General features: G+C 44.9%; 1 protein-coding gene across 6 annotated transcripts in view; it reads left to right on the top strand.

Moving 5' to 3' along the window:
* pik3r3b (phosphoinositide-3-kinase, regulatory subunit 3b (gamma)) overlaps positions 1-25,055 on the top strand; it is a 142,647-nt gene that overhangs the window by 104,334 nt on the left and 13,258 nt on the right. The window contains exons 1-2 of one of the 6 annotated variants that reach the window (XM_040183755.2): positions 23,214-23,509; positions 23,754-23,900. The exons of 4 other annotated variants lie outside the window; for them this stretch is intronic. In XM_040183755.2, coding sequence (XP_040039689.1) covers positions 23,786-23,900 — 115 coding nt within the window. In that variant the 5' untranslated portion in view covers positions 23,214-23,509; positions 23,754-23,785. Of the gene's footprint in view, positions 1-23,213; positions 23,901-25,055 lie in introns of those variants that run through there. One more of the 6 variants, XM_040183754.2, reaches the window with a different exon arrangement.

Here is a 25,055-nt window from a genome sequence, read left to right as displayed (position 1 = left end):
CGTTTTATCCATAAATCAACGTCCCAGAAGCACTCAGCGGCTCGGAGCATAAGAACGTGGCTTGAGGGGGAGATCTGGAGATGTTTTCATTGGATTTGATACATTGTTGGTGTGATCGATTTGAACATTGAAGACAAAAATATATTGCAATTTTGGTGTGGACCCCTTGACAAAACTTAACACAGAAATTAATTTTAAAATTCTCACCAGATATTAGCTCTTCTTTCTCCATCCTCTCTATGGTGAATATTCTGCACCACAGATCGCCCCAGGCCCGGAAATCTTCAGAACCCATTTAAAGCTCATGCTCGCCTCTGAGGATTGTCTCATGCAAATTTGTTTGTTATGAGAACTCTGATCCTTCATAATGTACAGCTCTTGTCCTTTATGTCCATGGTAATGGTAGATACATTTGAATTTATTTTCCAATTATGTAGACATGTTGAGACCCGAGTTTAAAGATAAATCCAAGCTGTCGGGAAAAACTAAACAATTTACAAAGAGTGTAATTGAAAATACTAATGTTACACAACATGTTTTTCTGATTTGTTCTTCTAAGTTTTACACAAGTGAACTCCAACAAACACCAGCTGCAGTGCTGATGCAGAGGAGAGCATTTTGAAAAACATGATTTACAAAAAGCAGACTCCTTCAATGCACCTTTTTTTTGTTGATTGTGGCTTTGTTTCCCTGCTTTATCCTGGCGGATTGGGCCAAATATTTCACTTCTTTTTCTAAGTTAACACATATGATCTTCCGCACAGCACCTGTTTAAAAAGAAAACATGGTTTGCTTATTTGCTTCTTCCAAACCAGTGGTGAAGAACCACAGGATGTATAAAGTATGGACATATATTGTCAGTGCTCGCGGGGAAGATGTTTTGTTAACAATACCAGCGTGTACCTTATTTCATCGATGCATTCAATACATATAAATGTAAAAACGTTTAACAAAACCTCCTTGAACAAAAAGGCAAAGATCCTCAAAGTTTAAGTACAAGAACTTTAATTATATAATTGTAAATATGGTTTGTATGAATGTGAGAAAGATTTTTCCTTTTTCTTTTGGTCAGCACAGTAAATATTGAGGTTGATACCCAGTCCTCAAACATAGCAATAACACGCACGCGTTGGGTTGTACAGCAGATGTCACTTTTATTAGACTTTGTGGGTCGACCACTCGCCTCTCACCTGCCCCAGGCCGGCCTTAATTGCATCAGAAGGTTCTTATGTCTAAGAACACGGCCAGACTGCAGCACCGAGGTCACAACACTGATTGTAAATGCCAAATGCTGATCCCTCAATTACTTTGAACATGGACGCCGTCGCCCTGCACCCCAACCTTAAACCTCACCTCACACCCCCACCTCTATTCCCCATATGTGACCCGCAGACTTGTGTCTGTCGCACTGTCCGGCCCATTGTTAGCGATGCTAGTGCCCCCCCCCCCCCCCCCGTGAGGGGGGCTTCCCATAGACGTTGATGGCAGAAAGGTCAAGACGCGGGCGGACATAAATCTGTGGCCTTGCCATCCATCCCCCGACCCCCGCCTCCGTCCGCTTACTCCCGCCTCCATCCCTCCCTATCTACAACACACGTGCACACGCACACACACACACACACGAGTCCAGCAGACAATAGGCCTCTCCATCTGTGTGCTAATAATGATGATATTGTGGTGGTGAATGGTTTCCTGTGTCCAGGCGATAAGCCCAATATAGTTATGGCAGAGTGGGGCGGGGGGGGGGGACTTGTCCTTTATCTGTGTCATGGCTTACCAACTGTGTGTGCGTCACTCACTCTTATTTAATAATGCGTAAGCCCTCACCATTTTTACTCATTCACGTCTTCCTAGTCACCAGTCTCCTTCTAAAGTGAAATGACCCGGAAGTAGTGTAAGTGACCGCCATAATAAGAGCTCTTTGAATTCTCTAGTGTTAAGGAAAGGAGATTCACTGCTTCCCCACTTGGCTCCTTTATCACAGGAACCACCGCACCGTTCTCTAGGAAAGGAGATCATTTCTTCCCACAATTCCTCGCGGCGGCAATATTTAAATAGTGATGAACCATTCGGCCGTTGTTGATAAAGTAATACTTTGAACCTGGTTGTTTTATGGCGTCTGCATGACTCAGCGCTGTGACAGCACATGGACGAGAAACTGGAAGATGGTGCTTCCAAAAAGGGAACTTTCAGGGCTTTGCGTTACGTTTGAGGGTCCGCTATGCCGCCAACAAACCACCTTCTACACGGTTTCATCCAGTCGCTTAACCAGGGCGAATTAGTCTCCCCCTGTTCTGGATGTCACCTCCCACCGGGACGGGGTAATAATCCTGCTGCCTTAACCTCCTGCTGGCTGATTCCTCAGCCTCTCTCCGGATGTGTGTCTCTGTGGAGTTTCGATGCCACGAATGGTCCAGACGGGAAGAACGGCGCCCGCTCTCCGACTGTCGCTCCTCCGAGGCTTCCGTTGTTGTTTTATGAAAAGTGACTTTTAAAGTAGCTGTGCGAACAATAAAAAAGAGAGCTTGTTATTTTCACACCTCGGGAAAGGAGGAGGCGCTTTCATGCTCCACGGCAACCACTTCCTCTGAAGCACGTTGAGGCTTTAACTCCTGAATGTCACGAGATGCCACTCATAAGTTTCTTCACAAGCCAATAACATAAGCGCGGGTGGTGTAGATTGCCACCTTCGCACTTGTGCGACAACGTTAAATCGTTTAAATCGTTTCATTTAGCAAATCTTTCTGACTTTTTAGCATCGCCTATGAAATCCTACCAAAATGGATCATGTGTGTATAACCGTTAAATGCTGAAAACCTCAGTGTGCTTTGCAGGTCTTTCCTCTGCTCGGTCTGAATTTCTGTCAGGCAATCAAACACAGTTCTAGTTACCTAAATCTACTTTTTCTTCCTGTTGACGTAAGAAGATAAGAAACGGGAATTCTACAAAACAAAGTTTGAGCCCCCTCCCCCATTTCAGAACTATTTATGGGCAAACAGTCATTAAAATACCAATTTATAAAGAAACCTTTTGAAACTGGATATTTGCCGAGCAGCTCTGACGGTGTTTGTTTAATACGCGCTGCACACTGCGGCGGCACTGAGGAGAATCCTATTAGTTTAATAATTTCAGGCAGCCGGGCAGATGTCCTCCCTCATGTGTCACATTGGTTTGATGGGAGCCGGAGCAGATGTCGCTCTTTTTCTTTTCTTTTTCCCTTTTTTTTTGTCTGCTCCCTTGGCAAATCTACAACATCATTTTGTTAGCATCCCCCTCCCCTCCTCCTCCTCCTCATCGTCCAATCGGTATGTCGCCTCTGTCTACAGTCTATTCGTGTGTCTTATGACTCTGCTTCATTTCTGTCATCCCCGGCTTTTTCCTGCCTTTGCACAAGAGACCTCACACACACACACACACACACACGCATGTTGTCATTCATTTAAGTCGCAGGCGTTTGGGCATCTGGCCGGTGTCAGAGCGAGAGATGCCATCGAAGCGTCATTGTCGTTAATGTTACAGCGATGTTCCCACAGTGAAACTTGTGACACGCTGACAAAGAGATAAAATGTCACTTTTTTTTAACATGAGTTCAACCCAAACAATAAAAAAACGGAATAAAATGTAATCTAACAGGGACTGTGCTCTTTGTTGGACTAGATAATTGTCGACTATTGCGGTGCAGCTAATTATTATTATTGTGTAAGGCTATGAATGAATAGTGAAACATGTCAGTCACAAGATGACTGTTTGCTCCAGTCCGGCCATTAGAGCAAACATAGATGACTTTACCGCTTAAGGCTTCTCATATATTCCAAAAGTGGATGCAGAAACCTTCTCTGGTGCTTCATCCACACAGCGACGCATGAGATATGGACTTTATTTTTGTAATGAAATGTGTGTCAGACGTCATGGAACCTCGCTGAAAGCCACATGTGACAGTCAAAGAATCCAAAAGTACTCCACAATGAACCTTTTCACTTCTCAAAAGGAGCATTTCTTCTCCGGAGCGCCGTCACACCTGCACTCTGCAGCTCTAATTCAATTACACTGTTTAGACTAAGTTTGGAGTTTTGACTCTTTTTCACGGCTCACGTCTGATCTCTTCACGGCTGTCTGGACGGGGGTGAATGCCATTCTGTAAAGGTTCATTGAGTTTAAACAGCCACGAAAAGATCATATATGTGATCATATAAGACAGCAGCCCCAGTGTTGGAACCAGCAGGCACGGACACGAAACACTAAATCTGATTTCCAAAAGTCAGTTTGAAAGAGCAGCCGGTTTTCCTTTATAGCTTTTTTTTTTAATTCCTGAAAGTTTGTGGAAATACTCAGCGATCATTTACACTTCCCGTCACATCGTCTTTGGGATTGTACAAAAATGTGTTCATGGACAGAAGGAGCGTAAAGAAAGAGAGCGGACGCACGGCAGCTTGTTCTGACTGGCAAACCCAATCTAAACAACTTAATTATTCCCTTCTGCTCTGCTGTTTTATTGAATGTTCCAGTGAATTAAAAGGGATTCTGGAGACCTCATTTATCAACATGACTTGATGATGTCAGAATATGTGCTTTCTCTGTGCAGTGGAGCTCCATTGTAGCCCAAAACCTATTTAATATCAGTGGACAATGGCGGAGTATTTTTCCTGATGTGTGAGCAGGTGATCAGGTGGTCAGAAAGTGTCCACTGAATTAAAGTGTTGTTGCGTTGGGTTGTTTTCATGGGATTTGATGATGAATACCTCTTCAGGGTTTTGTGTGAATGTGTCCAGGTTTTATCAAGGTCATTTGTAGCTGATTATCTCGATGTAGAGATTATGCCTCAATGAGCCACGTAAATGACACATCACACACACGCACACACACACACACACACACACACACACACGCACAATCAACACTGGTCACCAGTTGCCAGTAGCGTCTCCGCCCCGGGGCAAAGCTTTCATGCTACATTTCCACCAATCCTCCAAACCTCAACCAGTAATCCATCATTTTGGAGAAACTAGGGCACACACACACACACAGATATATATGCACACATTCACTTCACAGCCACAGACACTGGTGTTTTCCGACACACACACACACACTGAGATGTTTTTCCTTTTTTACTCTCACACGCGCATGATGTATGTGCCCTGTGGTCAGTCAGTGGTCTGCCATTAGCACCCACTGGGGTTTGAGCAGGAAACGGCTGCTTATTCTGATAAGACCCATAAACACTCACACACAGCCCAGTGAAACCCACGTGTGTCAGTTCTCCAGTGGGCTCAACACTCATCACAATGTGTAACGAAGCTTTAGGCAATAAGAGAAAAGCCGAGCAGCTGATAGCTCACTCGGGGGGCCTTGCCTTGGAGAGCAGTCGTCGCTGCGTGTTCACAATATATCGAAGGTTCTCTTCTCATTGTCTCTCAACGCGGCACAGTTTGAGCTGTTGGCTTGCAGCGAGCTGCCAGATCTACGCAACGGTGCTCTGCTCAGGAAGACACCATTATGTCTTTGCATTGAAATAGTTGTTTGCTCCCTTATTAATGCTGTGCATATTGAATCTTTGAGTTGGTGTTGTAACATCGTCGTGCTAACGTTCAGATGAGGAGACGAATATTAGTTCTTAACCTCGACATGTCCAGTGAAGAGGTACGAGGATGTGTCAAAAGAAAAAAGAGGCTCAATGAACTGATCATCATCAAAAGAAAGTAAACTTTGCTAGCAAATAAAAAGCTGAAAACCGGTGATCAAACAAAGAATACAAAAACGTTCCATAAAGCCAATTACAAACAGTTTTTGTGTATTTGTTTGCACACACGTGTGGTATGAAGGGAGAGAAAGACACACAAACACACACTATGCGTGGCGTCACTCTCTATATGTAAATCCTGATGAACACATGTTACAGCTGACCTCTTTAATCTTATTACTCAATCCGACCGTAAGAAAGAAGCTACGCCTGCATGTTCGTCATCACACAGACTTTACAAAGTAAAGACCGGAACTCCCCAATTTATTGTCAAAGCACAAAAGCATAACAATACACACACTCACGCAATGTTCAAATAAATAAAACCGCAGCACGCTTTATGCGGGAATTTTTACTAATAACTCGACACGCGTGCCTGAATGCAGCACCAACTGTTTTTTAAAGGACAGTTATGCAGAGATTAAAGAGTTCATGATGATAATATATGCGTAAACTTGCTCTGACTCGATTTAACAGCAACCTTTGCTTCGTCTACGCTTGTTCTAGGATCCACCCACTGCGACCATCTTTATGTCACGAAAGAACACTGGGGAATCCTGTTAGGAACATTTGTATGGTTTTAGAAGAGACGGACAGGAGTGAGGAGATGAAGCGGCAGGGTCCCTGTCTTCCTGCTTCCGTTTACATTCATCTTCTCTAATTTGCGCTCAGGATTTGTGGATGTGGCTGACGCCCGACGCCGCGGCTGTAATTATTCAGCAGACAGCCTGTGGGTGACAGCGTGGCCTAGATTGGAGTGAAGTACGGCGCCCGCCTGCTCCCCGTGTACAGTACAGACAGAGAGCAAGACGCACGGCAGGAGGGACGGAGTGAAGATCAGGGGGAGGGGAGGAAGAACGGCATGCTGAACAAAGCAGACATTTTCTGATATTCAGTCAATCGGCTACGTCTCCTTGGGGGGGGGGGGGGCACGCAGCGCGTGAGCCTCGATGGCTTGAGGGCACTTTAAATGACTCGGGCTAAAGTAACAGTTGGACAATAGTTAGGCAGGATGAGGTGTTGACCCCATGTCACTGTGTCTTTGTGGGATCCGCACACAGAGACCGGTTTCATTCATCCAATTTGAAGGCCGAGCAACCAGCAGGAGAATTAGGTCACTGAGACAAACTCATTACAACATTTGTGACAACAAAGGAGAGAGCTACACGGTTTATCTAAATTAGCTACGGACTATGCTGTCTTTCGGAGGGGAGGTGCTATTATCCCAATATACATGGCAGTGAATAAATCGAATCATTGGCCGAAAGCATGTCATACCCGATACGATAGGTGGCGCTGTTTTCATTACAACTAGTTGTGATACAGCCATTTCCGCTTGACCTCTTCACCACTACCAACAACAACATCAACATTACGAGAAAGATGGCGAGCGGAGAGCAAGGTGAAGCTACACCCCTCTACTGTCTGTGCGTGATGTTAACGGAGCACAGCGAATGCGAATGGCGCTATTGGCTGATTTGATAACGGAGAGAAGACGCCGTCGGGATCTCAAGCATGCGCAAAGACGCAAAGTCCAGTTCCTCATCCGATTCACCTTTACATGCCGCAATAGTCGAACTATCAACTGGATCGGATCGAGTTATCCAGGGGTGTTAGTCGTATCGTAGTCGTACAAAGGTATTTACATGAAACGCATAATTCGATTTCAGTCCGACTAAGCCAGTTATTCGAATCCATGTAACCACGCTGACTGGTTCCTTGATGACGTCGTTGATAAGGGACACTAGGATTCATATTGGGTTCATTTTTTTAATCTGCAAGACATTTGTTTCAAAATAAGCACTCCACATTTGTGTATCTATGCAGCAAATTAGTTGCTCCAGCAGGCAAGGCCTTTCCCAGGTTCCAGTCTGCTTTTGAAAACCTTTTAACTTAATAAAGCTTGTTCTGAACACGATGTGCAGCTTTATAAATGCCCATGACTGATACAAAATCCAGGTTCCAGTTATGGATGTTTATTTAGATCCCAATGCTAATGTAATGATAACAGCATCTGCTCTTCCTCGGATCCAGTTAATATAATTAAAATACTTCAGAGACACGTAGCATTTGACATCCATAAAGGCGCTGGCACACTTCTGCGTCGTGTCGCTGGTTTTTATTCTTGGTTATAAAAGGGATCGCGTGTGTTGCAGAGCAATTCACCGCCAGAACAACAGGTGGAGTAAAGACGACCTATAGAGTCACACCTTTGTGTGTGGAAGTCGTCGGTTTGTTTATCTACTCCGACGTTTGCGGAGATCTCCCTCCATGAATCAGAGCCCATCTGCGCGTCCTTATAGTCCGCCAATGACGGGGCTGTCCAAGTGGTCATATTTCCGTAAGCTTTTCAATCTGATTCATTCTCTCTTCAAAAATCTTCCTTTTAAAAAGAGCGGTGTTGTGCTATGAAACCGTAAATGTGAGACTCCGTAAAGGATGCAGTTAGCAAACCAATCGCAGCCTTGCGGGCTGCGTAGCTTTGCGCACAACCACGAACTAGACTTAAGTTTCAATAATAGACACAAAAACACAGAAAGACATGATTCAAAAGCGCAATCCGAAGCCTGTTCAGTACATCAGATGGTTCTACAGAATTTTCCATAATCTTAGTAAATTTTTTAAAATAAAAAGTAGTAAGTTACAAACTTCCTCTAGCTACACCTGAATTACGTTGTCTCTGTGCATCGGAACACCATCTTTTGATTTTTATGCAGACATGAGGTGAAGCATATCGACCGTTGCACTGAAAACAAGCGGTGGCTGGTGGGAATGTCGTTTTGTTCGGTCACAAAAAAGAAATTGGAGAAATACTCATTTCAATTTAACGATTGCCACCAGAGAAAAGGTCAGCGGGCCGTTGTTATCACAATTCCTCCTGGGGTTCTAAGAAATAGAATAAGAAGACCCCGCAGACCGACCAGCAGCTCCCCCCACCGAAAGGCCTTAATCAGACTAAGTGAGGAGACACTTCAATCCCATTAGAATTAAATGCTCGGCGAAGCAGCTCTCATTACCCAGGCTCAGTGTGTTTGTGAATGTGATATCTGTGCCTTTTGTTGCGCGTTTCTTACTACGTTGACGAGATGCATTGCTACATTTCCATCAAAGTGAACCGACCTCACTTGTCCGTCCCCGGAAATCCATGCCACATCTGGTGCAAAGGGCTTTCTTTTTTTATTCTGCAGTTGGTAGAATCAAACATTTGGTTCTTTTTCTAGAAGGCTCTGACGTTGCTCATTTTCCTTTCATGGAGAGCTTACGTAACTGTGCTCCCTGCTTGAACCGATGGGTGGACTACGTGGCCGTTAGCGAAACCGTCCATTTAGTGCTCCGCAGCTCTCCCTCATTTCTAACAGTTATTTAAGTCTACACGCTCATTCAGTTATTACCAACGTCCTGTGGCCCCGTGTCGTTCTGTCACCACCGATTGACCAAAGTGACAAGTTAATATGACAAAATTGTGTGGCTATTTTGGTGACATGACAAAGAACTAAATTACATTCAGTGCTAAATTGCAGGGCAGGTTAAACAATAATCCACTACTTTTCAACCTCTTCTTGTTCTGTGCCTTTTTTTTCTATGAAACTGAAACCAGGATTTCTTTTTATTAACTGATTTCCTCTCATGGGTGTGTTGGTTTAATCTGCCCCAGCAGCCTTTGCAAATTGAGAAAAAAAAAGCTTAATAAAGTATTTGTTTAAAAAAAAGTGTGTAAGCCTTTGCAAAACCTTTTTCTGCATTCTGTTCGAGCTGCTCTTATCTTTCTCCATGCATCTGCATTACTTTCTCTGGTGCTCACGTGCTGTTATGTGCACTGGCTAGTACAGACTTGAGGGGAGAAGAGGTGAGTTAGGGGATAAAAAGGGAGGTATTTTTCATTGGAGCTATTTCCAACTAGTTAGTCTTGTCCATATTTCCTCTCAGGCTCCAACTCTGCCTCAACTCTTACACGTAGTGCATCACAAGCTCATCACACACTGCTTGCAAATTAAAACACACGCCCGCACAGATTATGGTGGCAGCCTGGCACTCCTGACTGGAACAAACGCCGAAGGTCCTTTTTATGTTTTTAAGTCTTAAGTAACTCCCTATTCTGCTTTACCAAAGAGCCTTTTTTTTAAACATTTGATGAGTAATGAGGTGAGAAACTTTAAAATCTGCAAACAAGATCAAAAGGTTTCAATACAAAGCAGCACCTCCGAGCAGCGCGGCTTAAGCCGCAGGAATTGTTTTAGGTGGGGAGTTTGGCGATGGAGGGGGGGGGGGGGGGGGGGGACGGGAGGCTTGCTGCTGTTTTATCTCGGCCTTTGCCTGTCACACTGATATTCAGATGCTCAGTTAGACATTCTCTTCACCCTCTGCTTGGCGCGGCAGAGTTAACTCTTTGCAGGGTCAGGCCGAGTGCTTAAAGAAGTCCCAGAGTATCAGTGCACTGTACCGCATACAGAATACAGCTTGTGCATGTCACTAAAGCAGGTCTGTCCACCGCTTTTTAAAGGAGAAAAGTACATTTTACGGGTTGCATGACACCGTTGGAAGTTTTAAGATCTACCCACCGACTCCTCTTTTAACGGGGGTGGAATGCTCCACCCGAAACGTTGAATGTCAAACGGCTGCATGTCTAAAAAGTTACAGCTACAGTGTCACATTTCAGGCAAGTACTCTGTTCTTAAATGACAGATTGCTAATGCTTCATTCAATCAACTGGCTTAGCAATGTGAACCTTCCAGAAGTCAGGGTTTGATAGATACATCAATGATAAAGTAAAAAGAATCAGATGAGTTAATATGATTATTAGTCAATGTAAAAACGGGGAATAAAAGCCTGGAAGTGATTGTTTCATAGCAACAACTCTGCTGAGTAAACCTCATCTGTGTATTACAACCCTGGGATGAAGCTTAAGGCAGAGCAAATTTCAAGCTCAAGAACACACATCGATATTTAAGCAAAATAGAAGTTGGACAGAGCGAAGTGGAGGACGACTATTCCTTTATTTTTGTGTCCTTCTTTCTTTCCTCTGTCAGCCCATCAGCCTTGGCCAGGTTGACTCAAGGGCAGGCACAGAAAAACAGACCCACTCAGGTCAGCACAGCCAGTTCTCTCACCTTTTGACCGCAAAACCCTTTTTTTTTCCCCCTCACATATCACATCCCTTCTCTCCGTGCGTTCTGAGGACGCGCTCAGTTGTGGCCTACGCTCAAGGCCTCGAGCCTTGAGGCAAAGCAACACTCAAACAGCCACACTTCAGCAGCAGCAGCAGACCTGTTTGCAGCGTTACCTCCTACCTTTACCCAACGCAATCCCCTCGTCTTCTCCTCTTGACTTTTTCCTTCCTCGCCTCCCGCCCCGCTGCCGCTGTAACCCCTTTTGTGTCGGTCCGTTTGGTGCGCCATGAGGTGTCTCGTTAGGTGTAAATAGTGCAGTTAAGAGAGTGTGTGTGTGTGTGTGTGTGCTGTGGTCCTGCATGCTCGGGGATCTTCCACCTTTGTCCCCAAAGCAGACAGTGTGTCTGTGTGGGACAAACACAGGCCCTGTCCTCCCTTTTGACGCTCAGGATGAATGTGTTTGTACACCTGCCACAGATTCACCACCCCGACGCACACGAACATCCTGTATGTGCTGCTGGGGGTTTCTGCTGCTGCTCTCACTGTCCATTCAAATGTCCTGCTGTTTTGCTTTTACACCCCCAGCTTGCAAATGCCCTGTGTCCATTCGTAGGACGCGGCAGCCCGAGCAGCGACGTGGCTTTGAATGTCTCCTTCCATTGGTCCAACGTCAGCCTTGTTTTCTCCGCGCAAAAAGAGTGTCCGACCATTATCCTCAACATGCATAGTGTCAAATACAGGTTTCTTGAAAGGGATCGACACTTAATAACCCCTAAAAGCCCCCCGAGGGAGAGGTCTCTTTAATCTATCAAAAGGTTTGTCAATAAAAATGTCCAGTAGACATAATTAAATCTACATTTATGCAAAAATATTGTTTGCAAGACAAGATCACCTCTTATGCAGGCAAATTTGTTTAAGCGCCGCTCGGTTGCAGCTGGTGTGAAAGCAGGCCTTTGTCTGACCTATTCTTCGGCACCAGGACGGCAACGAGAAACAAGCTGAGCCAATGTTTGTGTGTCGGGTTAGAAACAAGCGAGCGTGCTGCGTGGATTCGGTTGCAGGGCGTAGTTAAGGGACTTCATGGTTAACCCTTCGTGAGGTCTGCAAAGCGTGTTCAGCTAAGGTAATTGCCCGTGTCCGGCCTCCATGAAATGTTGTTGCATATTGAGTCTGTGCAAGATGTCAGCTAAGACGTGAGCACGACGTGAGACGTGAGTCTTTCAGACACAACGAGAGTAAGGCGACAACAGGTTTCCCATCCATCACTTCATTTTCTGCGGCTTATCCGGGACTAATAATGTCGGTAGCAGATTAGCAGCTTCGGTTTAACCTCTCAATTTTCCTGACAGCAAAGCTCGAGTCGATCCGACTGCAGCCAATCGGGTTGGAGGAGACGAACCACAGACGATTGGCTACCTGTCCCACACGGACCTAAAGATGACGAAGCGCTCGCGCCAGAGCTTTCAGCTCAAAAATGACAGAAACACAATCACAACTCAAATGTTCCCTCCTGTTAAAATGATTTTAAATTAGCTGAACATGCCGTAGTCCTCCGCCACGCAGTTGATGCTTTACACGGGAAGCTTTATGTGGCACGGCCCATCAACATATACTGCAACAGAGCGAGGTGGAGGAAGGAGGAGTCGGGGCAGAGGTCTGGGTGGGGCAGGTGGAGATGGGAGGTCGTCCCCCTGTATTAGACGTCAGGTAGCGTTTGTTCGCCTTCGCCTTCCTGCTGCTTTTGTTTTGAGAGCGCGTTTGCTATCGCTGTTGATAAAACAAGCCCTTAAAAGCTTGACTAGGAAGTGCTCACACACACACACACACACACACACACAGTTCTTCTGAAGCTCCAATGGATTTTATTTGCCCGTTGTGGACTTTTGTCAGGCTTTCATTCCTGCAGCATTAAAACACCATTAAAGTGTTTTTGCACTTTGAGCTATTTGACCCCGAAATCCTATTCTCTTTTTTGTACTTTCTGTAATGAAAAGAAGTGGTTTCCCTTCTTTCCACTCGGACATTGGTTTTAAGACCGTTTCTACAGACCTAAGCTTATTAATAGGGAATCCTTTGCAGCCTGCTTTTATTTCAGTCAAACTAAGCGGTAATCTTCAAATGAGTCTGCTCTTAGAAATGACCCTGACAGGCCAGATAGCATAGCTGCTAGAATCAAAAGAGACTTAACTCTTAACTCATTGCATATCGGACGTTATGTTACTTTTACCATTATCAAGGCTATAACCCAAACTACAAAATGAAGATTTGACTTCTGATGGAGCAAAACGCCAGTGTGGAGAGAGGAAAGAGTTAAATGTATCTGCTAAGCCGGTCTGCCTGACGCTGCTGGACCGGTTGACGGCCTTGCAGCCTGCCTACTTGGCTCCCTGCCCATCTGACCGCCTGTCTGTCTGACTGTCTGTCTGACTTGAGAGGCCGGCTGACTGTGCTGCTGCATGAATAATGCTGAGCCATGGTGCCCTGCTGCCTTGACAACCGAGGGAGGGAGGGAGTGGGAGCAGGAGGGGGAGGTCTGTGTGGGTGGAGAGGGCAAATATAGAAGAGAGAAAAGCATGGAGGGGGGTGGGGGGGGCAGGAAGAATGGTGCTGGGGTGGATCTGATCAAGTGAAAACACTGAAACAATGGAAATCTAGGACAGAGAAAAAGACCGATAAGGGAACAGCTCAGTCGGGACGGCGCGATTGGGGAGGAGAAGCATTAGAACGCATCCCAAAAACCAGATGATGGGAGCAAGATGCACCATCGACCTGTTTCACCGTGCCACCAGAGTGTTGCATCATGGGATCACGGCCAGGGGGACGCTCACATTGCAGGATGACATCACCTGTAACGGAGTCGGCGCCTGTCTCCGCCGGCCTGCCTAGAAAGGGCGACGGAGAAGCGTTTGCCCGCTGCGCTCCGGCGGTCTGTCTGTCTGACTGCTCATCTGAAAGCAAGCGATACAAAGAGATTCGGGTTAGGTTCAGGTGGAGTGTGTGTGTCTCTGTGTGTGTGTGTGTGTGTGTGTGCATCCCTGTTTGCCTCCGTGACTGTCCACTGCACCCAGAAACAGAGCGAGAGCAGCTTGAGGGGCATCATTCCTATTTTTGACTGCAACAGCAAAAACCCATTTCACTAAAACAGTAGAACTCGTGTTTGCAGTCCTTTTAACGCCACACGACACAAGAGGGGGGACGGGCAAAAGAGGGACATTTTCTCCCTTTCTGGCTCCGTTTATGTCTTCTGTCTCCTTGCCTTCATCCAGTCCTGTTAAAATATATTATTATTTACCAAGTGGTTAATAATGCGCTTGATTGTCCCAGGGTACAAATAATATGATTTTCTGGATTTAAATTGAGCGAATAATCAAACGTGGTCCCATGCTGAGATGTCCGTTACGTCAGTTACATCATTTACATCTTGCCTCCACCTCTGTTGAAAGTCAAGTCAAGTATGAATATTATTTACTAACTTAAGTTGAGGAAAAAAACTCTTCACCTAAATTGGTGTTGCCAAACCAAAACTGTGGGAATAGTTTTTATATCAGCCTCATATCACGCTGGCACATGGTCAACCATTGGTTTGGTTTGGGCTCGATTTCAGGTAACTAACAGCGGCGGCTCTGAAAAAATGAAAATACGTAGACTGGATCAATACACAACACACACACAGTACCAGTCAAAAGTTGGGACACGTGTTCTCATTGGGTTCAATGAGAACACGTGTCTTCTGACTGGTCCTGTACGTGGGTTTCGGCCTTTAAGTCGTAGTGTTCCTCATGACCCGTTTTGGGGTCTTATTGGCCTCTGTGATGACTTGATTAAATCAAGTAACCTGTAGTCAAATAGATTTTGTCATTTCCAATCCTACCTTCAGCCAATCCTGTTACTTAAACTCCTGATCCTGGAATTATCTCCCATGTGACCATTCCAGTGCTTCCATCTGAACGCCTGGCTGAATGGGATTTAAGTTAAGAAATTAAGTCAATCGTACATCATGGCCTCAGGCTAAAGTTGTTTGTTTTTTTTGGTCATTTAAATAAAAGCCTCACCGAGTCCTTTTACTTTTGCCCCTGATCCAATAACCCTCATCCATGGCAACATCCAACTGTTCCACAACGTCTTTCCAAAAAAACGTTTAAAACGCTATCAATGAGCGAGGAATCATTTAAGATGTTCCCATGTTGGGATTGATTTTTTTTTTCATCTTCCCCCTCACGTATTATACTATACTATTACGTATTCTTTGGATCTCCCAGTTGATAAATAATTACGCATTATCAGGCTGCATTATGTAAATTCCTTTGTGTTCCCCACCCAAACCCCCGCGACTCCACGCAGCAACCCTCTCCGCTCACAAATAGGTCGCAGCTCCAAAGGCTCCTGTGGGCTTTCTGATCCAACGTCAGCCTTCATCGGAGAAAGTGGTCATCTCAAAAGCATTAGGGCTCATGCACGGCAATACTTCAAACCGGCCGCTTTACAGTACACTGTGCCAGCAGCCTGCAAGGACACAAACACAAGCTTCTCAGCTGGCTGTTTTCAATAATTGATATAAATCCTTTTAGTCACTGCAAGACTTTACTTCTGCCTGTCCGCCTGCAGTGCGAGACGAGCGCAGTTTGCACAGGTGGAAGGGATCAGTCGATGCCAGGAGAGCAACACCGAATTCACCCTGAATGGCAATGAGTGCGGCGCTCCGTTGGACAGAGGAAGGGATCAGGGGGGATAAGGAAGAAAAGGAGAGCTCCTCATTGAATTCTCCCGGCTGGAAAGTTTGAGGCAGCGAAGCTAATCAGCGTGCTGGAGTCGGAGCGCGCATGCAACAATGTGCTCCGCTGGTGGAAATCCAATGTGCAGGATCCAGCGGAGGTGGCCATGCTTCAAAAGGCTTGATCAAACCCGCCCGCGTGATGTGAACTACAGCACAGTGTGCTCGATGTTTAAGCCTCGTCTTTCCCCCGGAGATGTTCATTCGCTCAGAAGAAGTGTACTCAGCAGGGAGCTTCTTTGTTCTGAAATCAGGGTTTTTACAGGAACAAGTTAACAAGTAACTGCTACACTGACTTATCGGATTCAAGGTTGTTCTCTTGTGATCACAAGGATACTTGGACACTGTCAACATAATTATTGTTACCACCGTGAATTTTTGTTTTTAATTTTGAAACGTCAAGATTTGAAAGAAGGGCACGAAAGGATGTTCACAAAATCGGTGATAACGTGCAAGAGAAGCCATTTATTTTCCTGAGAAAAAGAAATCAAGGATCCCCAACAGAGGTTTCCTTCGGGGAACAGCCCAGTAGGAGCAGCAATAGTAGTACTTTCCCTCTTTCCCACTTTCCCTCTACCTTGATTTTCCGGTCCACTCAGACTTCATGCCTCAGAACTTGAAATGGGCCTCACAAAGTTAGAAATACAAGAGCACACACAGACAGTGTAACCCTGAACTCCGGCTGTTACCGTGGCAACACTTTTTGTTCAGTTCATCATTGAAACCCATGCAGCCCTCCCCTTAGTGCACCATGGCATCTAATAGAATTATTCCAGATATTTTATGCGTTGTTTCCAACACCTCTCCCACAAAATCCAGCATGATGTGTGGAAACTTTGGGGTGTTGACCACAGACGGACTGTCTGCAGAACATGAGTCCGTCACGATGATGGCCCCCGAGTGTTTATGGCTTGCAGTGTGAATGTTGCGTTATTAACAGCAACAGAACATCCAATATTCTTAACAACACAGGAAGAAAAGGTGACCGTTGGGTCACACTGTGCGTTTCAAACGATAATTGGAGCGGTGATGTAGGCGGATGACTGTGTGCGTCCTTGCACCATCCCAAAAAACGCTTATTCATAATATATACAAAAGTGCCGCGCCATGTTACGTAACTGCTTTTAGTGTGTGTGTGTGTGTGTGTGTATGTGTGTGTGTGTGTGTGTGTGCTCTCCAAGACCCCACTTCCCCGACGTCTATGTTTAGCAGCCTATTTGTGTCTACAGTTAAATTGCATTTTCCACTCTAGTTATTACAGCGGCAGACAAAATATGAAAAGCGCTGAGGGCCATGGATAATAAGCACAGAAATAGAGCAGGCAGTGGGCAAACCGCAGCCTCATCATCACTGTACACTCAAACCCCCCCCACGCACACACACACACACACACGTGTATTCATGCACTGTTATTTCCATGTTACGAACGTGCCCCGACCAGAACTTCAGGGACAAATGGAACTCCTTCTCGCTCCTTCCTCTCCTCCTCGCCTCTCCTCATCGCAGGGCAGATGAGGACCTCTCCTCCTCCTCCTCCTCCCTCCACCCCCCGCCCCCCTTCTCTAAGTCTGCAGCCCCCCGATACTCCCGTGGCTGCGAGGGCTCAGTCTGAAGGCTCTTCCTTTTTAAAAGGAAAGGGAAAAAAGAGGCAGTGGCTGATGGATCGTACAGTAGTGACTCAGTGACACTGGGGAACGTGTCAGGGAGATATACAACACCATTGTGTCTCTTTCTCAACCGCTGCTTTATTACAGGGCACGCACACACAGTCGCACACAGCGCTGCCCACACAGGGGACCAATTAAACCTATAAACTGAAAAACTGCAGCTCTGGAGCAAGAACGCAATTTCTTTCAGTCAGATAGAGAAGCACAAGTAAAATATTACTCGTAGTGTAATTCCCTAATGTTGCTTAAGTCAAAGTGCTGACATCCTCCAGGTATTTTGCTTCGTTACGTTACAGTGCTGTTGTATGACAATATTAAGGATGTAGAGGCGGTAAAACTTAGTTTTTCCTGCTTTCCACTTGGGATATTTGGCATTTATATGTGTGTAATATATATATATATATATATATATATATATATATATATAATGTGATAATTATATCCCCTTTACATTATTCAAGGATAAGACATCAATATAAGAAAAAAATAAACCTCAATATTTATAATATACAATTGACCCATCATCAGAGGGGATTAGGTCCATGAGGGTTGATTATATTATTTACAGTATATACAACCCGTCTTGTTATCAGTGCCGCAAGCTACTCAAGAGAAACTTCCGGTTAACCCGATGCTAACTCGCATGGGGAGAAATCAATTTGATTTCATCTGCGACAGAGACTACAACGCGTAGAGGGGAAGAAAGAACATACATTTAATGTTTCATCATTATATCACAAGATATGTTATCATAGAATCATTTAGACATAGTTTTATTGCTCAGCCTCTGTCTTTACTTTAAGGGATTTCATGCTTTCAATCCATTCAGCCACAAAAGCTTCATATTTCCTCCCTAAAGTATTTGCTGGGTTTAAAGGTCGGGACTTGAGTCCTTCTTTACCAAACTGTGAAACTAGATGACGACACGGGAAAGAAGGAAACCCGCGCCTGGAGTATCACTGAACATTAGCATTCATATTTCCCCTTCCTCCACACACGCATTGAATCAGATAAGCTGGTGGTTCGCAGGTGTTGGAGGGTCACGGTGTCTCCCTGCTCGTGGCGTCTGGCTTTCTATCTCATTTAGCAAAGAACAATAGCTGCTAAAAGGGAGCGTTAGAGTTAAATGATTATATTCTGCGCTGGTGGAGAATGACACTGTGTTCTGGGTTTGGGAAGCAGTTGCTTGGGGCGCAGGTGGCGTGTGACCTTAAACGTGCTTTACACATGAACAGATAGATAATGCACAACATAAGAGGAACACAACCATCTGTGCACACTGACACACGCAAACGCACACAATATCTGCCAGATTACCTCGCAGTTTACTGAACTGCATGTTCCACTGAGACACGATAGACAAAACCGTGATAGACCAGCAGGTGGGTCAGTTCAAATGTGTGAATCATGGTCAAGCGTTGAGCCTTAACAGTGTTTTAGGAGAGATGCCTACATTTCTAAATTGATCAACTTGAGCTTGATTACTTGTACAAACATGACTCAACAGATAATCTCTGTTTGACGACTTTGTGCGGCGATGACCCGTCATCAATCGTCCCTCAGCATAACCTTCATAGTCATAATGGTAAAGCATAAGCAAAATGTCTGTGATGTTAAACAACGTGAAACATCTTAAGTGCAAGGAGCCATTTTGTATGAAATAATGAATACAAGTGAAAGGTTAAACCTTTGGGTTTGAAATGCCTTTATGAGTTAAAGAAAAAACCCTGTTTTCATTTAACTCACTTTACGTGAAACGTTCTTGCAGACATGGCCTTCGTTTGCACTTAGAGCCCCTTAAAGGAGATTATGTTAGCGACTCGATGGATGTTTTTCGTCTCTATGGCAACAAAAACAACACCTGATTCCCAAGAGCTCACCTGGGCTTCATTTTCTCATTCATGCATGCAGATGCTCCCCCTCCTCCTTTACACACACACACACACACACACACACACACATTTACTGACGTGTTGAAACCTAATTTCATCTCTTTCAGGGTTATTATTTCGGTTTCAAGTATTATCAGTAGAATACATATCCAAGTATCCAAAGTAGTTAGTTGTGCACCTGAACAAACGTTCCCTTCCTGGGTGCTAAATTATGGATGTGGGAACCTTCGACCAATTACCTGTAATGTTATTTCTGGTCCAGCCGGTGTCACATCTGACTACATAGCCATTCTGCTGAGTAGTTTAAGGGTATTATTTAATATGTTTTAAATGTGCTCATTTGCTGTAGTTTTGAGAGGATCTAAATGGAAGGCCTGTGAAGACCTGGAGTCAGCATGTGGTTATCCTCGCATAAAGGCCACACGCATGCAGGGATTTTTATTCTTTATTTTGAGTGAACACCTTGGAAATAGAAACATGTTTTGGGGGGGTTACGCAGCAGTTACAGCAGTACACAAATAAACAGAGCTGGTGTGAGTTCCTCAACATCGGCATGCATCCCCGTATTTTTTTTTTTAACAGCCACTATTTTGCTTTTGCCCCATTGCCTTTTTAAAATGTCCACTTCAGCCACGCTTAAAAGGGTTTTTTTCACATGTAGGTGTTTTTTGTTTATTTCTGGGGGGGGGGGGGGGGGTTAAAGTGCATATTCAAAATGCAGCTAATGCTCATTGGTGGACATGTGAGTAAATGGAAGCGTGCATAATTCTAATTCTAAGTTTCATTTGGAGTTGTGGGAGGGCTCGATTCACATGTGACTATGCCTCGTATGCGATTATGCATACGCTATGCAAATAGGCCACTTGATGCCACTCGGCTCTATTGTTGGGAGGTTAAATGGGGAGCAGTGTGCTGATGGCCGGGGACAACGCAGATTAACGCTGCTGTTCCCATCGCCCTGCTCCCTCCGGCCGCCCCTCCTTCCTCCTCTCTCTTACCCTTTTGTATGACGAGGGGCAGAGTCAGTTCCTGTGTCATTGTTAGGGATCCATCTGCCCAGCCGCACGCGCACACAAACACACACACACACACACACACACACACAGTGGCGGCAGCAATTAAACCTGTTTGACACACTTGACAGAGAGGAGCTTTGGGCTGTGTGTCCGGCACGAGCCATCTGTGAATCAACCACACACACACGCAATCATGATGTGTGTGTGTGTGTGTGTGTGTGTGTGTGTGTGTGCGTGTGTGCTTATAGATTTCATACAATGATATTGTACAGCTCCCTTCTATTTTCTGTCTTTCTTTTTATATATTCTTGGCCAGATAACCCCCTTTTCTCCTCCTCCTTTTATTGTCCCTTCTCCTTCTCTTGTGTATGGAGGGAAGAGACAGTCCAGTTAAGGGAGGGGGTGGATGGATAAACGGACGGATGTGTGGGTGGGTGAAAAGGGGAGGCTAGTATGGATGGATGGATGGCAGATTGGGGAGCAGACCTTTCATACGTTGTTGCTCCCTGAAGTAGGGCACCAGGCAGACAGACAGCAGCTGTAATTACTGGTGGCAGCGGCCCCCATCAGAATATATTGTATTGATATTAGACTGTTAACAGGAGATTACCATGTGGGGGTCTGGGACAGTCTGGGTCTCCACTGGGTGCTTTTGGGGCAGTTCACTACGATGATGCCATTGTTCTCTTCTTTTCTAATCCTAAAAGTGCTCTACTTCTACTTGTGCTCTTGGCGCAGGAATAGAAGTCGAGAGAGGGAGTAATAGGCTCATGGGTTTATTTTATTTATTCTTTACCAGTTTTCACCAAAATAAATGAGTTAATCAGCTTAACCAAACTTGGTATGTTGAATTTGGTTTGCACATGCAGAACAACCCAAAATATGCTTATGCAGATAGGAAATGGAATATAAAACTCCTCCAAAAAAAGACCCCTGGAAAACCAACCAAAAGCAAAATGCATTTAAAAAAGAGACCTATGAAAAAGTCATCGAATTATCAGACCGAATTTAAAATGCTCTCTACCCAAATAGAGCCAAGCAGCATTATCTGATACCAATGCAGGTGCAGTTTAAATGAGCAGCCATGCTTGTCCTAACAATGAAAAGTCGCTAGTTATTAAATAACTAATTTTCCCCCAGTGACGCTTGGCATGCACCATGTGACCAGAGCTGACCGATTCCACTCCGCTGTCATGCATATTGACAAACAGAACTAGACTGAAGACTGAACGTGACTCGGTTGGTCTCAGTTGTTATGAACTGACCTGAGCTGGGAATTGAGAGGAAAAAGGTCATTGGACAGGAAAGCTAAAACAAGGAGCTGAAAGTCACTAACAAGCTCTGCGAGGTAATTATCTGTGCGTTTCTCACTACCGACATCTTTCCCATAAAACATGGTCATGTGAGCCATGGTCAATATTGATGATCGCAGCTTCAAAACGATCTATCAAATTGAAGAGCCATACGTCAGGAAAGGCGCCAACGGATGATTGAAAGAATCGTCGTCCCTTCTCACATTATTATATCCAGCTATTCGAGTCCATATAGGCCCTATATACAATACTGTGTCCCCTGTCATACATTGACCTACAATCCCGTAGATGCATAATATCCATTTCAGCAGGTGTGCGCTTTCATGTGTGCAGTAATCCCTGTATTATAGGCTTTGTAAGTATATGTTTGCACCTCTCTAACTTCCCTAGGCGTGTGATTTAAGCTTCCATATCATTTTTTTAGAACTACTTATCTCACTGCAGGGAGCTTTGTTCATGTTGTAAACATAATTTTCCTCACCTGGAGTTAAACAAGCACACTGAACAAACGAACTACATCTCCGTACACATCGCTGCAGTGGAGATAGGACACCAGCGGGACTTTTGTAAGAAAGTTTACTATCACGTGATTCTCTATTTTTACTGTTTTGCATTGCCACTAGGCATGATCTAAACCACATTGTAGTCATTCGATTTTTTTAAGGTCTTCTTTATTATTCAGTAGCTCCAAGTAATTTTACCGCTGCATAAAAAGATCTACTAAAACATACTTCATTTGTGTACTCCGCCATTCTCACTTTGCATACTATTGCTACTGAAACGGTGGATTCGTTTGGTGAGTCTCTAATGCATTTCATTTGCAAATACAACCTCAAAACATGATGTTTGCATTATTTTAATTAGGTTTCTGTCAACGATTTCTATTGGTTCCTATGGAACCATTTACACACGTGTAGTTCCAATTTCCACAGCTCCACAGTTTGGGTCTAATTTCCTAAAACAGCTGGGCACTGTGATGTGTAGCAGATGTTACTCAAACAAAAGGAAACGATGCATGTATTGGACTATTTTTGTAAGCGAATTGTTTTACTTTGGATGCTTAGGTGAATATGCAGGGATGCAAGATGGTCTAATTTGACTTGGATTGAGTCAAATAAAGTGTGTGTGTGCACGTGTGTGCCCATCTGTTCATTAAGGGCAATGAAGGAACTTGTCCCCCAGTGCAAGAGTGTGGCTTATTGATCGCTTCGCTCTGTTTGCACAGAAAACTAAGTTGTATTAGGTTTTTGGATTCACACTCGCAACACTTGCGAGTGTGATCAATTTATTCTTGGTTTGGTTGTATAGTAGCCTTCGCACATTAATGAACGTAAAAACCTTCAGGTTTGCTTTGGAATAAGTATATCTCATTTTGAAAAAAAAGGGGCTAAAACATGCATAAAACACTGCCATAGTCTTTAAGAGTGTTTGACAACTCCTTTAGCCTATTACGGCGTACCTCAGAGTGGCTGCAGCCAGTAGTTTGCAGTGACATACAGTCAGGCACTAGGAAGGTAAAGCTCTGACTGGAAAACCACAGAATTTGTAAATTGCTCTTGAGAGGCTGAAGTAATTTCCCTATTGGCTTTGAAATGCAGCTTCTGAGTTTGCGCAGAGAGGCTGTGTCACTTCGGGCCTGGGAAAGAAAGAGTCTAACCAATGCAAAGGGGGGGGGGGGTGTATTTATATAAGACAGACAGAGCGTGTGAGTGTAATGAATAGTTTTGGTAAGACTAATGTTTACTGCCCGGCATAGTTCGTCAATATCCATTACAGCGGGGATCTGTTTGGATTTCGTTTTGTTGTATCACACTCAGAGAAGTTCGACCCCCCCCCCCGCATGCTGGCGTGCAGTGGTTCGTCCCAGTCGTTGTCAGCCTCAGCCAGCCTCCTGCAGTCAGTGCTCTTCTTAAAATGAAGAAAGCAAGTCGGCGACCCCAACGGTGGAAGAAGAGAGGGGACTGAAATGTAGAGCTGGCATCTACTTTCCACCGTGTAAAAGGTCGCTTTTTTATATGTGTACATTTACACATATAAAGGGCCTCCATGAAGAGCCCCACGTTATTATCGTTAGTGCTTTTTGTACACAGCTCATCTATTTATTTCAGTCTGAAGCAGGAATTCAGATACAACACGTCTAAGTAGATAGATAGATGTATCTTATCTATTCGAGTTTTTAATACGTCGTTTTGTTTTTGCTACCCGTTCGCATTTTGTACGTTTTTTTTCCTTTCTTTCTTGTGAAGAAACAAGTGTCAGGTTGAGCCACACGCAAGCGATGTATAACACAGTTTGGACGACGGAACAAACCGGCGAGGAAGGCGACTGGAGGGACGTGGTGATGCCCTACTCCACCGAGCTGATATTCTACCTGGAAATGGACCAGCCGCCGGGTAAGCAGGCCTGCGGCGCCAGAAGCCGGTTTCCCCGGACGCGAGCGCCGGCGGGCCCGGGAAACCGGCCCGGTGTTGTGTTCGCGGCCCCTTCGAAATCGTCGGACAGTTTGAAAGCGTAAGAGAGCATCCTGAGCCCCGTGTCGGTCTGAAAATCCGCTCCATGGCGACATTCAGGTCGTCGGCGTCTCTCGAGTGATTTCGTGGGTTTCTGTTGATTTATTTCGGGGGTTTAGTTTTTTTTTTGGCAGGGCATTGTCGTTTCGACATTAGCCGCGCATAATATTTTTTGGTTGCTGTAAGTTAGTGGATGGAAGGTAACTTGAGCTGGAAAGGGAAAAAAATTGACCCGTTTATGTGTTTCTTGCTCCCCGGTGCTCCCGTCGGAGCAATAATGCGTTTTTATAAACGAGCATGTCTGTTTGCTTGGACACAGTAGCTGCAGCAAGACTCATCTTGGAGACAGTGGTCCACCTCGAACCGCTTGCATAGACCGGGAAATGATAAGTAAATGACAAAGATGGCAGACATTGGCAGCCCCGCAATTATTGCAGACTGAAATGCTACCAAAAAAACCCAACGCAGAGTTTCCTGCTTAAATATAATGTCTAATTTCTGAAACTAGCTGCACATTCCTTTTCTATTAACGTTACTACTCATCTAAATGCAACGACAAAATCCCGATCATCCCGAAATGAGCTCTGTCACGGGGGAGAGGGGGGAGGGGGGGACTCAGAGAGCAAAGGAACCGGGAATAAAAGGTCCCGAGCATTCCATGATCATTCCAACTATTGCTAACGTGCACGCGCGCGCCTCTCTAGCAAACTGTCATGCAGATTTGAATACGTTACATTCGGTCCTGCCTTCATTCATTCGTTCATTATCCGGCAATTGTGTGCCAGTGTCATTTGACTCCATCCCCCCCTCCGTTCTCCCCTCGGTGCGCTGAATGGATCATGGCGCAGATGTGGGACGTTTGTGTTGTTTCCAGGAGGTGCTGTTGAATGCCTTCTGCCCAGTAGCTCTGCCCTCCCCCTTTCCTCCCCCTTTCTTTCTTTCTTTCTCTCCACCCATTTATCTATTGAGATGTACTGTACACTATGCAGCCACCATAAAGTGCAGCATTGTGTCCCATGATGGTACGAAATAAATCCC

This window comes from Gasterosteus aculeatus, chromosome 8 (assembly GCF_964276395.1).
Source record: "Gasterosteus aculeatus chromosome 8, fGasAcu3.hap1.1, whole genome shotgun sequence".
In the NCBI taxonomy this organism is placed as follows: domain Eukaryota; kingdom Metazoa; phylum Chordata; class Actinopteri; order Perciformes; family Gasterosteidae; genus Gasterosteus; species Gasterosteus aculeatus.
Note: the sequence above shows the minus strand (reverse complement) of the source record. Positions and strands in the feature narration are given on the sequence as shown.